The sequence below is a fragment of the Lissotriton helveticus genome, chromosome 1_1, assembly GCF_964261635.1.
Source record: "Lissotriton helveticus chromosome 1_1, aLisHel1.1, whole genome shotgun sequence".
NCBI classification, from domain to species: Eukaryota; Metazoa; Chordata; class Amphibia; order Caudata; family Salamandridae; genus Lissotriton; species Lissotriton helveticus.
The window spans coordinates 1,907,074,191-1,907,090,008 of NC_136057.1; the positions used below are offsets into that span (position 1 = coordinate 1,907,074,191).

General features: G+C 42.7%; 1 protein-coding gene across 1 annotated transcript in view; it reads left to right on the forward strand.

The window, feature by feature from the left end:
- Nucleotides 1-15,818, forward strand: part of LOC144754764 (dimethylaniline monooxygenase [N-oxide-forming] 2-like) — a 368,566-nt gene that overhangs the window by 156,155 nt on the left and 196,593 nt on the right. The window contains exon 5 of the mRNA XM_078642962.1: nucleotides 9,630-9,772. Coding sequence (XP_078499088.1) covers nucleotides 9,630-9,772 — 143 coding nt within the window. The remainder of the gene's footprint in view (nucleotides 1-9,629; nucleotides 9,773-15,818) is intronic.

Below are 15,818 nucleotides of genomic sequence, written 5' to 3' on the forward strand. Positions count from 1 at the left end.
TGTCACTGTACACGTCGATCCCACATAATGAAGGGCTAGAAGCTCTCGAATGGAATCTACTAAGAGACAAAGACTGTGAAGCCAACAAGATTTTTCTCATTGAACTAATGCATTTCTCGCTGTACCACAGCTATTTTGAATGGAAAAACAACTACTACAACCAGTGTAACGGTACTTCAATGGGTTTCGGGGGGGCCCCCTCGTATGCTAACCTGTTTATGTCCAAATTTGAATATGACAACATTTTAAACAACACTAACTGGACCACCAACTTGGTGATATTTAAAAGATACATTGACGATCTGTTTCTAATCTGGAAAGGAGAAAAACATCAACTTTTGACCAACATTGCAGTGTTAAACCAACTGAACCCGAGGATCAAATTTACTCAAAACATTCAGAAGGAAACTATATCATTCTTAGATGTAAAAATCACCATTCTCAATCATCAAATACAAACTCAAGTACACAAAAAAGTTACAGACCGCAACTCCAGCTTACTGTTTCAGAGCTTTCACCCTGAAACTCTGAAGAAACATTTACCCACATCACAATTCATTTGTCTGAAAAGAATCACTTCTGATGCCCATATCCTAGAAAACTAATTGATTGAGCAACAACAAAAATACCTCGCAGGAGGATATCCTAACGAGATCCTAGAGGAATCCCTAAAAAAAGTAGCCAAACTACCAAGAGAGAGCTTATTGAAGTCATCACACCAAACTACAGAACAAAAAACTGTGTGCGTTTTGAAATTCTCTACCGAAGCAAAAAGATCAAGAAAATCATCAACCAACATTGGTCGCTAATAAAAGATGAACCTGATCTTCAAAATCTGTATAGTGACCACGTGACTTTCACGTTCCAAAGATCAAAAAACATGAAAGAGATTCTCACTGCTAAAAAAGACATCAAATTACAACATAAAGGAATGACAAAATACTTGAATTGCATACATTGCAATAATGTAATAATTGGGAAAACTCTGATGCATCCTACAAAAGGCCACAAGATAGACTTACAATACACAGGAACTTGTGATTTTAAAAATGTGATCTACGCATTCAAATGCCCCTGCGGCAAAATATACGTTGGTCAAACCGAACGGAAAATAAAAATAAGAATATCAGAACACAAAAGTAACATCCGCACTAAGAATACGAAATCTGCTGTGGCCACACATTGGCTTGAAGCCAATCATCAAATTGCGCAATTGAAATTTACCATACTGGAGATACTCCCACAACGCTGCGACATGGATCCAGTTAAGCAGCGCCTACAGGCTGAATTCTTTTGGATAAAAAAACTGAATTCTCTTCAACCAACGGGAATTAATGATAGAATTGAATGTGCATGTTTCTTATGAGGCATTCTCTACAGCAACACAGCATTAGGTTTTTATAGCCCTACTTACCCTCACTGTATTATAGATTTCAATGTCATTCAGAATGAAACTCGCCAGCTAGTTCACGTATCCTTCACTTTTTATCCAACAGACTGCACATGTTTATCTGGATATATAGTTCACCATACTGTTTGTCTGTATATTATTCTGATCTTTTTCAACCCACTACGTTCATACGCTTGCGAAATTCAGAATAATCCTGTTCCATGCTTGTACTTGTTTCAGAAAACACATACATCAACTCACTGTTAACTCTCCACCTATATTTCTTGTGACTTTATTTTTTCACATTCACATTTCCTTTATTATTTTTTTGTGTTTACATTATTTTTTGTGTTTACATTACGCTTTTCCAGAAATCTTTGTTTACTTTCTGATTCCTGACATCACCGATCACGTGATCGAAACCACCACCCAATCAAACTGCAGCTCTTAAGTTGCTATGGGTAGCCAGCCAGCGTTTTTATTTACATTCACGTTTTTTCTAGATTTATATCCATTATTAATGCTGCACACATTGCCACTAGGTTGAACTCCCATGTCGCTAATTTGAAACTATTGTATCGACCTTTACCGCTCGAGTTTTTCGTTTTCTTCTACCACGTGATTCGGTCACTGAACCATAAGAAGCCTTGTGATAGGCTTAGCGTTAATCCCACCGTTTCCGCATTCGGATTGCTGAGAGAGCTCCGCGTTCGCATCAAGTAAGTTCATCATGTTGCGCTCTTATTTTTTCACGTTGACTTTTTTTCCCCCCGACTTATACCGCAGCCGTACACACGGCTTAGCTTATTTATTTGGTTTGTCTGCTCACTAAGCGTCTTTCCATAGGCGCATTCTTAAGTACTTTATCCACCACTCAGTACGTTTAGTCAGCAGAATTTCTCTCTACCACACCACCTCACCTAGCTGGACATAGAGTTTGCATTAACCAATTCAAGAATAAGCATACGGTTTGTTATACGTTAGCCACGTAAAATATCAATTTGGAATGAACTATTAATTTTGAATGAACTTGTTATTTTCCTCATAGTATGTATATTGTTTTCTTGCATTGTTAGCACATGAATCCATTTGGTTTGTTTTGAATGCTAAGGTACTGTATGCTTTCATTCACAGGCCCCTGACGAAGGGTTATCCTTGCAAACCCGAAATGCATTGGGCATGATGTAATGCGATGAAGTAGTCATGATTTTAATGAATGATCAAATACATTTGAACAAAAAATTGAGAATCAATAAAGATATTGATGATTCATAACATCGAAGATTCATTAATTTGTGGAAAGAAATAATGGAAATTTACAAATAAAAATGAGTGAAGAAACTCTATCAGTTTCATGTTAAAGGAGCGCGTCCTTAGTGGTCTACCAATCACATATTTCCACAATTTGACAAGGCACTGAGAGACGCAGTGCGACAAGGATCGCGCCAAAAATAACCTGTCTAACAAAGCTCAAAACCAGATGAATCGCCTCCTCCTACAGGATGCCCAGTGGACAGCAGAGACAAGGGAATTGATTGCAGAGTATTTTAGGATTAATGAAGGAACAGCAGATTTATTTTCTGTGTGGGGGGTTCAAGTCAACATTATGGGGCAAATAGTTGCTTTTTCCGCTGCCCAGTCCAAAAAACAACTTGCAGAAATTAGGACACTTGAGCAGGCAGTGGATAGGGCCCTGAGGCTGCGAAATACCCCTATACAGGGGAAGAGGGAAGGTGGGGGTCAGATCAAAAAGGCAAAACAGGTATTAAGGGAATGTATTTTACTAGAAGAGATAAATAGCTCTAGGACCTATCAACTGCGGGTATACGAGGACAGTCAAATGTTTGGGAAACTGCTAGTTGGGGCCATTAAAAACAAACAAGAAACTGCCCTTATTTCTGAGATCATAGATTCAAAGACCAATGTCCTGAAAACTGATAGGGACTGCATAGCAAAATGTTTTATGGATCACTATCAACAGCTCTATACCACTCACGATGAAGTTGAACTGGACTTAATCCTGGAATACTTGGAGAAGATAAGTATCCCCAGCGTGTCTGAGGTCCTTAGGCAACAAATACAACTTGACATATCAGAAAAGGAGTCTTTACTCGTTCTAAAATCAATTCCCGGTGCAAAAGCGTGTGGTAACGATGGGCTCCCCATAGAATTCTATATGGCCTTCTCTAAGGAACTGATCCCCTTTTTTACGAGACTGTTTAATCACATTAAGAAGGGGGCAGTGTTCCCGTTAGTTTTAAAGAATCTGTGTTTGTAAGCTTTGTTAAGAAGGGCAAAAAGCATAAAGTTGTAAATTCTTATAGGCCGATTAGTCTCCTAAACGCCAATTATAAAATTCTTATGAAGGTTTGGGCCCAACACTTTATTCCACTTGCGCAGGAACTGATACATAAAGATCAGTTAGGATTTGTTGCTGGAAGGTCAATGTCCTCGAATACCGGATTTGTGATTCAAGCGCTTGACTTTTTTTAAGAATAATTCAACACTCTCACCAAATATGATGGTAGATGCCGAAAAGGCGTTTGACCTGGTCAACTGGGATGCTCTTTTTTTTGCTCTGTGCAAATTTGGGGTTCCTGACCAAGTGATAGATTCACATCTATCAGGGTGCCTAGGCCCAGGTGGTCATTAATGCAAATCAAATAGGGACAATGAACATTAATCTTGGGACCAGACAAGGGTGCCTGATGTCCCCCTTGTTATTCACCTTTTTTATTGAGCCCTGGTGAGCATCCGTGACAATGAGGAAATTAGAGCCCAATACCAGACATGGCGAACTATTCGCTGACGATATTATTCTATATTTAAGTCCTGAGCGACCGAATCTGGACCGAGTGCTATTAGAATTTAGCCAATTTAAATGGATTGGGGGCTACAAAATAAATACAAAACTGAGAATTTAGTGTTAAATATGTACTTGGAGTTTCTTCAACCTTAAACCCCAGGCGTTAAGTATGGAACCAATACGTTACCTGAGAATATATGTCTCTCGTCAGTATGAAAAACTATTTAGGCTACACTACCTAGTAATGCAGAACAAAATCAAAATATTGCTTGATAAATGGTCAATTTTACCTTTAATGCTAATAGGTCATGTAGCCCTTATAAAAATGTCCATACTTCCGTTATTAGTATTTCTATTTATTAACATCCCCTTTAAAATGAATGCAACATTTTTTAAAGAGCTGGAATCAATGTTTAGAGAATTTGTCTGGAGTAAAAAGGCCTCGAGAGTCAAGCAGTCAATACTCCAGTTAGAATTTAAACAGGGTGGACTAGCATTGCCTAGAATGCAAACCTAGTACGAAGCATCGATTTTAGAACTCGCAGTGCGCTTACTAGAACCAAAGGGATTTATAGATATTTTTTTCTTTGAAAAAATGGTACAGGATTCAGGCTCGCAGATACCAACATTCTTGAAAATAGCTAAACTGCCAAAAAGAACTAGATATAAGACCATTCAGGATTTTGCTTGTAGATAAAAAAAAATGTTTTTAAAACTGGCTCCTCTGGTTTCCACTATTTAAAGTTGATAGAATGTAAAAGTCTGGGGTCTCCAAATTCGTTCTAATCGCCTGAAAAACTGGAAAGATTGCAGATTAGAGGAGTTGGGACATTTTTTAACGAATCATAGAATAATTACCTGGCAAGAGGTGCAAAGTAGAAATGGTGATCATAAGAAGCTGGTTTTTTTTAATATCTACAGATTACAAACGTTATAAAAAAATATAATCTCACATCAAGTGGTGCATTAACAAGCCAGGTATGTGCCCCTTTTCGAGCCAAAATACTACTACTATTGTTATAATAGTATTTAATAAATACAATAGTTAAATTAAATAATTTTAGTATTTAAATGAAATAAAGATAAATAATAATTATTTTTGTGTGTGACAAGTATGGTGTTGCTGCTCCCTCGCCAAGCAGCACCAATGCCTTGTAATGGGTGCTGAAGCTCGTTAACACATATTCCTGCAATTGCATTGATATTTTTGATTCAAGAAATATGCTGTCTCTGTACAAATATCACTGGTTTATTTGTTATTAAGTAACGCATATCGACTTAGCAGCCTTCCTCAGAACAACTTGCCCTATTCGCTCACTCAAAACATATACAAAATATTCAGTGGTGACAGGAGACATACTATCTCAAAGCTCCCTATAGTCTTTCAGGGGCACCCTTAGGCATGTGCAAGCTGTGCACCTGCACAGGGCCACCAAACCCCAGGGGCCACCACGCCAATATATATCCTTAATATAATAATCCTCTGAGGATGGATACATATTTGCGTGGCGGCCCATGGCAGGGATTTGGCGGCCTCCGACTCTGTTCCACTTCCAAACACCCTGACCCCCCCTCTTCACTGGCCTCCGTGCTCTGCCCCGCCCAGACCCCCTCTTCCGGTTCCCCCTACCTACGCTCCCTGACCAGGGCCGCCATGAGCCTAGAGCCGCCCCTGAGTCTTTCTTCTGTTTATTGCAGAATCAACTCATTGGGAATGAAGCAAATACTATTGTGCATGCATCTCAGCACAGGAAGTGAGTACTGTCATTGTTTCGCATTGTCCAGCCAGAAAAGTGATACCAAATAATAAAAAGCAACTGTGTATCTGTATAGGCATGCAACATGAAGCTTATACATCTCACAACAATTATCAAAGTGGTCAGATTTCATACATGCATATTGACAAATGAAACCCCTGATGGGTCCAGCTGCATATTTATGTTTCGGATTTTGCACCAATATTTTCATTAATCAATTAACAATTTGGTGCAAGAAGGCCTCCTACAGAAAAACCTGTTTGCTAATAACCTCCCAAATTGAATCAATATTGCCGCTAATGGCTTGATATAAAGGCCCTCAGATAAATAAGGGCCAGTGAGCTGGTGAGCTGAAAGAAGGATTCCAAGAAGCAAAGAATGGGATAATGCATTAGATAGTAGGACATGAAAAACTGTTTAGTATAGCATTAGAATGCAGATAAAACTGGAGCCCATTCAATAACATAAATGGACCGCAAACTCCTCATCCTTATTAAATCCCCTTGAGTGTTTAGTTCCTATTTCAAATAGACGTGACTCCAGTCATCTTAATAGTTTAACTCTCTCACCCCCATTTTTTCGAAGCCCAATTCTGTCCATAGTAAAAGATGCCAATATGCCAGGAGCACCATCATGCAATTTACTAAAGTGAGGGGCTTCAGGGTAAGTGAAGTTATTGTTCTTAATTGCCTTATCGCTATATTTAAATGTGAGTTTAAACCTAAGATTTTAAACACTGAAATTCAACCTTTATAATTATTTAAAGTAATTATAACTCGGCAATCAATGATCTTAGTTCCGTTGTCATTAGTGTTTTTATTAATGGTGCCATAGAACATGTAGTCAGTGTTGTGATTAGTGAGGTCATAAGCAGTGCATGGCAAGAACACACGTTATAGTTACTTGAAATAACTATAACCCTTAGATTTCAGTGTTTTTTTTAGTTTAAAACATTATGTTTATACTGAGGTTTCCAACTAGCTATAATGCCACTTTACCCCAAAAGTTTTGTAAATTGTTGAGTTTAAAAAAATGCAAAGTAAGATATTATTCCCATACCTAACTGTTACATCACTTTAATGTTTGTTTTTTCAGTGAATTTCTAGTTTTTTTTAACATGAAGTAATATTTTATTAACATAGGTAACACAAACCCCTGACATCCTTGGCTGAGAGCTATGCATGGCTCATTGTTGGCCACCGGGCCTGACTACATGAACAAACAGCCTATCAGAGCACAGGTGTGAGACAACCAATGGGAAAAGAAGCCCTCTCAGACAACTAGATTGCTCAATTATTTGAAATTGCGTGTTTGCAGGACTCTTGCAAGAATCACGCAAAACCACCCATCCAAATATACTTAATTTTTTTAAACTACTGAACTGATTTACACCATATCACAAAAAGCACGTTTTTTAAAATCATAACCTAGCTTTCTACCAAATTTGGTGTAATTTCATTCAGCCATTTGGGTTGTAGTGCTGTTCGAAAATCCCTATTGAAACTACTTTGCAAAATAGTTTTTTGCACTTCCTTTTGTTTTCAGTCCTCACTATTTGAATCACCCCAAAACTTTCATGGGGGTAGCTGAGGTAGATGAACATTTTTTGGGTAAAGTTTTGTGAAGATCTAACCATGTGCGTAGTTTGCGTAGTAGCGCTACTCGTAGCTACGCGAAGTGCAATTCGCACTATGCACGCTACGTGTAGCTACGCGAACTGCGTGATGCGGTAGGGAAATGCTGTTCGCACTAATTGCACAGTTCCGGATGCTTGTCCGCACTGTGCAATCATTGCAAACGGCATCTTGCACAGTGCAAGCAGTCGTTTTTTATGCCGCTCAAGTAGATTTGTACTCGAGCAGCAGCTTTCTTAATGCGGACTGGTAGTTTCTCATCGTGAGCGGTCGCGAGCATACGCTACCACTCGCAATTAGAAACCTGACCTCCCCGCGTTGAGAATCTCGCGGGAGGTTTATTTTCCACGCTGGCGATCAGCACTTGATGTTCCTGATCGCGAACAAGGAAAAAGCCTAGCCAGGATGTTGATTTTGCTCGCTCGCTGTCACCAACTTGATGTTGAGGACCGCGAGCAAGCAAAAAATGCCTGACACACGTTTCTGCACTGTGCTACGTATAATTCGCATAGTGCGTAGTACCGCAAACTACGCACACTCTGCGAGCGTAGCGTAGTCCTACGCCCAGGGTTAGAAGATACGTCAATGTGTGTTATAGGGTTTACAAATCAAATAAATGCTGTACCTATGGTAACTAGTACCTAACTACAACTAGTGACAACTGAAAAATGTTGGCCCCTGGCATCTATTATTTTTCTGGAAGAATGCATTGCATTCTAGAAGAATACAGACTATACTGGCTAAGGAATTCATCCTATTTCCAACCATCATGAACTTTTCCTTGACATTTGCAAGTTTTCCATGTAGTTTTCTCTTTGACATATAGATATCCTTAATGTGTTCAAACCATTATCCTTTTGTTGCTTCAAATTGGAGAATCTAGAGAATTAGACTGGTATGACTAGATAGATTTCCTCATGTTTAGATTTGATAGGTGCTGTCATTGCTGCCATTATCAAGTGCTTCTCATTCACAGAATTGAGCAAAGAGGCGATCAATCCTTGCTTCTGCATTCCCTAGGAGAAGGAAACTATGACTAGAATCTGGAATGCCTTCCGACCCTGCTTAATTAACTTGTGTCCTTATCCACTGACTACAGTTCCAACACCAAGAAACATTACACTATCCAGATAGCACTCCACTTAACTTGACCCACCTTGGTAATGCATTTGGGGTTCTGCAGCATACCCTGAATCCTTCTCACCAAATCCATAGCTCCCACTGCTACTGCCTCACACCTTTCCATCAGCCTCACCAGCAAATATGCAAAGCTCTTCTCCAAATCATGGGGCTTCTTACTATAAGTCTTTCATTTTTCACTAACCGTACTAGTCATCAGGTGAAAACCTCATGGTCAGGGAATATAAACAGAATTACATATTGTATAAGTTATGATTAATTTGATATATATGTTTGGCAACTAGGATTAGTTTTAATTAATGAAATAGATATGTAGAGATATGACTATTAATCTGAGGAACTCTCCTGAATCTTGAAAAAACCCAGTTGTTTTGAAATGGCCCTGCACATGGGCTGCTGGGGAGTTTAATGATGATATGTTAATGTTTATGAGAGTATATTTATGTATTATGAATGTTGAATGAAGCAAAACGGTTGCATGTATTACAATGATATTTTACACTTTTGATGGTTTGTACCCAAATAAAGGATTTTGAGAAAAGGAACAGAATAATTAGGAAGGACAGGCTGAGCCAGTTCTTATTTGTTCATCCATAATTGATGAAACCATAGGGATGGACAGATGGTAGAAGAAAGAAAAAAAAAGAGTGTTCCAGCTGTGTGTTGAGCACTTGTCACCCAGTAAGGTAAGGGCTCAGAAGATCGGGTTTTTATTCCATTGTAAAGCAATTTATCCAAGCTATAATAATGTGTCGGAAAGGTTTGGTTTGTTTTACTGACTTTTCAATAGTAATCTGTTGCCTTTCCAATGCAGGGTCAGTGAAGACGAAGCAGGGTACTGTTCATTTTCATGTTCATACGGTCCTTCACTTCATATGATGTGTCTCTTGTCATCCCTGCAGGCCTAGAAAAGTACAAAAGCAAATTTATGCACAGCCGAGAATACAAACACCCAGATGGGTTCCAGGGGAAGAGGGTGCTTGTGGTTGGGATTGGCAACAGTGGAGTGGATATCGCTACAGAGCTCAGTCGCGTGGCTTCCCAGGTACAAGACGTTCTTGAATTGCACTTTCCTTGCATGTCTGTCCTAAATCTGTGCCTGTTTTTTTTAGAGCAGCTAACATCATTGGACCTGCCCACACACAGTCCACCTCTGACATGGGCAGGTCTTGCATGTTGCAAGATCCAGGGGTGCAAATGTCAGTCTAGGTGCAGTTGCAGGCCGCAGCGTGCATCCTATGGGCGCAAATATATACCCCGAGTTAGTGTGAACAACTAGCTTGCAACCGTGAGTTTTCATGAGTGTCTTGCATGAATGTGTGCATGAGTAATAGCCTTTACTAATAATGTATAGAGTTACTCGTTGGTCCTCCTGTATGTTGCTTAGGGATATTCTGGTCCTGATGAAGTCTACATGCCCTGTCAGGGCAACTTAACATAAACGAACAATGAAGACCTGGAGCTAGGACGTAGAGACCATTATTAGCCTCAAACCACCCCCTTTGTTGTATTAAATCAGTACTTGGATTTTTAATCTTGACAGGATGACCATTAATAAATGAACTTGTATATGATATATCCTAGATGATTTAACCTGATCTTTTTCTCTCATAACTACATTGTCAAAGCACTCCCAGAACACTGGTTGAGCCCACCCTAATGTGAAGTCATTTATAGGGTGAGGGTCCGATGAAGAAGAATGCCATGAAATTTCGTGGTTGCGGACCCTCTTTTACAAACCATAAGGGTTTCCTTTGAACAAGCAGGGCTCTATAGTGAAGAAGTATCAACAGGACATGTTTGTATACGCCTTTACCTTGGTTGATTTAAAAAAATGCATTTGACTGGGGACGGTAATGCGCCGCCATACTTTCTCCTTGTCCTCCTTGTTAATATTGAGACACGTTGAATTGTCATGGTTGATTGTATCATAGGGTTTACTGTTGAACCTGACAGTGTTATCTGACCAAAATACCACATCCAGCTAAAGAACTAAAGTAAATTGACTTACGCTGCCTTCATTGGTCATGCAGTGTAACGCATACCAAACACATATGGATTTGCTCTCTGTAGACACTGCTTCACCATCTTGAAGATGTTCCAAGTACTAGTCACCTGTCGCAATATCTGTTTCTTCATAGCTGCAATCACTCAAAGTTTCCTGTTCACAACCACCACATTGTATCATGAGGCAGACTGCAAGACGAACGTCTACTTTCCTTTATCTGTCAGGCAGGTTTGTGTGTGACCTAATTTCCAACAATGTGAATTGACTTTAATTTGCAGATATATGAATCTGAAACCTGTGGGACGGGACTCAAGTGACTACTCAATGCTTGTGTCAGGACTTGTATCTCTACATCAATCACAGAAATGTCAAATGCTAACGCCTATTCACTGCTTTTCAACTCACAAAGTTCTCTAATTTCTATAGCAGCTGCCAATTCTGAATCCTTGTTGATCCAATGCTGTGCCTGCATTTTTGAAGAGCAGCTAACATCATGGACCCGGCCCACATGCAGGCCGCCTTTGACAAGGGCAGGCACTGCATGTTAATGTATTTGAAGTCAATGCACCCACTGCAAATACCTAGAAGTTGTTGTGCATTGTATGCATTACGATTGTATGTGCACTACCCAAGACTTACATGTCCTGCATGTGAATATGACTTTATTCCCTTTCCCACTGTGCCACAGGTTCATGGGCAAGCAAGTGTCTCTTATTCACAGGTACTAGGGAAGAAGAACCAGAAGATGACACTCAATTCACTAGCAAAGGCCAAGGAGGGAGCCCCCTCATCATGCAGGCTACACTTATGGCAGTACACACCATTGCAGAGAATGAGGAAATCTTCGGTCCAGAACAGGATGCTCTAGTCGAGTCACTGACAGTTATCAGTCTCTCTCATCAGACTATCTTACAGATTGCAAGCCCCCAGACATATAAACCAAAGTCAGATTTGCTTGGCCGGATGCCAGGACCCACTTACTCCCACCACCCAGACTTCAGATAGCTCACATGAATGACCAGATGCTTGCAACTCCAATAATTTCTTCCAGCCTTGGCGCAGTTTTCCCAGGTGAGTAATTGACTGCTCCCATCCTGCACTTTCCATGCTTCACTGCTGCAGATGCCAGCCATCCACTGATGATCGAACCAGCTGGTCTTTTGTGGTGGGTTAGTTTGAGAAAACACAGCCCTTTGAACTTGTACATGTAGCAAGATGCCATGCGTCATGTTATCTCCAGCATGGAGGGGAAGATGGTCTCCATCACCACCCACATGGGGCCCCTGTACAACCATCTCTGCAACCAAAACCATCTTAAGGATAGCCTCAACCTGCTTCTGTATAACTATAGCCGGGTGCAGCTAAGCACATTGCAGTTGTACCAGAAACATCTCCAGATGGTGAAGGAGAAAAACATCGGGAGACATAATGAGGAAATGCAGCTCATTTGGGCCCTGGCCAGTAGGCAAGAGCCATTCCAGCAAGAGCGAGTAAAGTCTCAGGGCTCATGATGGACAGCAACCTTCCAGAGGGCCCACAACCAAACCTGCTCCCATACTCCCAGTACCAGTTCCCAATCCAATTCCACAACCTGTGATGCATAGTAGGGATGTGTGTTATTCCTATATCTACCCATGGGCATAGATGCTTGCATGGCCCCTTCTCTAGTGCAGATCATGTTGGTTTACTTATACCACCAGCATGATGATAGGAGGGCCTTCCCTGCTGGTGTGGCCCCATGCAAATGAAGGAAGCACTTTGACTGTGATCCCACTCCATACTGTGAATCCAAGCACAGACGCAAAGAGACCATCAGGAACTGCACTGGCTGTGCGCCAAAGTGGTAGCACATAGACTGTGCTCCCTCCGAGTGTGCCCTTTCCACAGTTGGAAAGGGCATCTTGTGGAACCCCCATGGCATACTCCTGCAGATAGGTGCAGTCACTCACTGCACCTGCATGCAGGATGATCTCTGCCACCCTTTTGAAAACAGGCCGGGTACCACCTGCACAGTAAAAGATGGCATAGCTGCTTCAAACAACTGGTTTCCCCAGTTTGTCTTTTACTAATGCACTTAAACTCTAACCTTTTGGCAGGCACAGTTCACATCTGCCTTGAGGGCAGCACATTGTTGGACTTGGCCCTTTTTGCAGGGTCATCCCTGAACTTTTTACCTCCCTCCTGTATTTTTTCTGACCTGCTGTTGGCTGTTTTATAACTCTGGGCACTTTACCACTGCTGATCAGTGCTGAAGTGCATATGCTCTCTGTTGGACCTGGGGATACCAGTCTACATAGGGTAGCTTAGCATAGAGTAGGAAGGCCTATTCCAAAGGTACATGTGTAAAGTTTGCGTCACACCCTTCAGTAACTCAGCGTCCATCCATTCAAAAATAACACCTCACCAGATTTAGAAAAATACGATTTGCTTTATAAAAGTTCTCTAGGTTGTCTTGCTTTGTAAACTTAACACATGAGATTGTACATCAAGCATTTGTCACTTCCACTTTTCCTCAGCAAGGGTGTCTCAATATTATAACTTTTTCGCCAACACTTAAAATAAACCCCCAACCTTGATACTGGAAGGTATAAGCAGTTTTCAGGTTACTTTGATAGTGTTTCACATGGAATAGAACACATAGCTCATTCAATTCTGTTAGCAAAAACTTAAAATGATACAGTCTAGTCTTCACAATAATTAGATTCAGTTAAGTGCTTGCCCAGTTCTGTCTATGTTACTCCCCTCTGTTCAATTTGCACAGGTAATGTCTCGATTGGGTTTACATAAATTTATGGGGATTCAGCAACCTTGTCCCCTGTTTCTCTTCCCCTTGTTCGTGCTAAGACAGTCTAAAGGTTTCCCCAGACCCGCTTACTGCCGGCCTCTGATGTCTGGTCTTTATTTCATTCCACGCCAGTAACTTGTTTTGTCACAGGCTCTCCTCACCTATCACTGCCAGGCATTAGCGAGCCCACTCAGGCCCGGCGCTTCACCGCACAGTGTTACTGGGAGATTCGTCCCGGTCCAGACACACAGCTCCGCTTCCTTCACTCACCAGGATATCGTTGCTCTGTGGTGTCTCCGGTCATGGCACTGACAGCTCCAGGCAGATGAAGGAGCAGGAACTACGCCGCGACTCTCTCTCCCAGCGTCACTGTCGGCTCAGCGTCCCGCCCTCGCCTCAGGCGTCAGGGAGGGAGGGAACGAACGTGGGCCAGCCTTCTCTGATTCCCGCCCCCTTCTCCCGGGAGCTCGCTAGCCTGCCCTCACTGGCTTCCACGATGTCGCCTCACAGGAACGGCAACCCTGCTGACCTCAAGCGGCTCTTCCTGCTGGACCTCCCTAACGGGCCTGTGAAGAGGGGTCAGTAGCCCAGTGACAGGGAGAATAGCGGCAAGCCTCAGCAAGGTAAGATTCTTCCCTCTGTCTTATGGACGCACAGGTCCCTTGGTGGAAGGGCGATGTGATTCTCTACCACACACACCGAGAGGAAGCAGATCAGATAGGGTCCCGAAGGGGCAGAGAGGCAGAAACCAATCTCCTCTAGAAACGGGTGCTTTCCTGGCTGAATTCCCAGGCCAGTCTACAGCTCTTCCAGAGCAGTCCAGCCACGTTTTTCTCTGGGGCACAATTCAATATTTGGAGCTAGAGATGATAAGGTGGTGCCAGGGCTTAGTCAATAGGTAGGGGGACACACCAGCACAGTAGAGCAGCCGGCCCGTGGGACGATCTAACCCCTCACAGTGCGCCTTCCTCCCTTCACTACTGCTTTACCACTCACCAGGTTTCGCTCAAGCTCCTCTGGTCACTCCAAAATGGCCGCCCTTTCCTTAGGCCTATATATAGGCTAGCCTCAAGCCACTAGAACCAGCTGGAAGGTTCTAGAGTCTCCCAATGATGTTCTATGGGCCCCTTCCCTGAGATGTCAGTTATGGCAGTTGCTGTCCACCATTTTAGGCAACTAGGCTTTCTCTCAAAAAAGAAGGGATTTCTGGGTCTGTGAGGAAACATGGGGTGAAGGAGCACCTAACCCCCAGGTCAACGCCAGAAATTCCCAGTGGACATTAAAATGAAAGGTTATAAGGGGCAAAAAGGGGACAAAATAAATAAATGACAGGAGGGACCACCCAAAGGGCTGACAGGTCTAACACGCGTCCCCCCAGCTGAAAGTGTGTGTGTGTGTGTGTGTGTGTGTTGGACTTGTAAAGCGCACGGCTGCTCGTAAGCGTCCCGGCGCTGGAGACCGCTGGGGAACCCGTCCTGGCTTTCCCTGTGAGATGGTCCCTTCTGGGTATCTCCAAGGTGAAATCAGGCATCCCCGGCGTCTGTGGGGGGCCGTTGTAAAGATGAGGCAAGCTTAATGCCCAGAGTTGCTGAGTGTGATCCCTGGTTAGAGTAGGCACCAAGGCGAGAATTGTCGAGTCCGCTGATCCTGGTCCACGACCCTGCCGCGTCGGGAATTGAACCCTGGTCCCGGGCCGTTCTCTGCTTCCGGGTCTGCCGCCTCTAACCATTGAGCCACACCACTCCACTAAAGTGGGGAGAACTATCCAACCCCTTGGGAGTCCTCATCACTAAGGCGGAAATATCTAGAGAGACCGTCTGCATTGGCGTGGTCCACTCCAGGCCGATGTTCCACCCGGAAGTCCATTCCCTGTAGGGAGATGGAGCATCTTAACAGCTTGGGATTCTCCCCCTTCATTTGCATCAGCCAACGAAGGGGTCGGTGGTCGGTCTGAACCAGGAAATGCAAGCCAAATAGGTATGGCCGCAACTTCTTCAGAGCCCATACCACTGCAAAAGCTTCCCGCTCAATTGCACTCCACTTCTGTTCCCGGGGAAGCAGTCCCCTAGACAGGAAGACAACAGGCTGATCCAGACCCTCTTCATTGAGTTGCGATAACACAGCCCCAATGCCATGCTCTGATGCGTCTGTCTGGACAATGAACTCCTTGGAGAAATCTGGGGCCCTCAGGACCGGTGCCGCACACATTGCTTGTTTCAGCTTCTCAAAGGCTTGCTGACAAGCCTCCGTCCAGACTACCCGTCGAGGTTGTTTCTTGGATGTGAGCTCAGTGAGGGG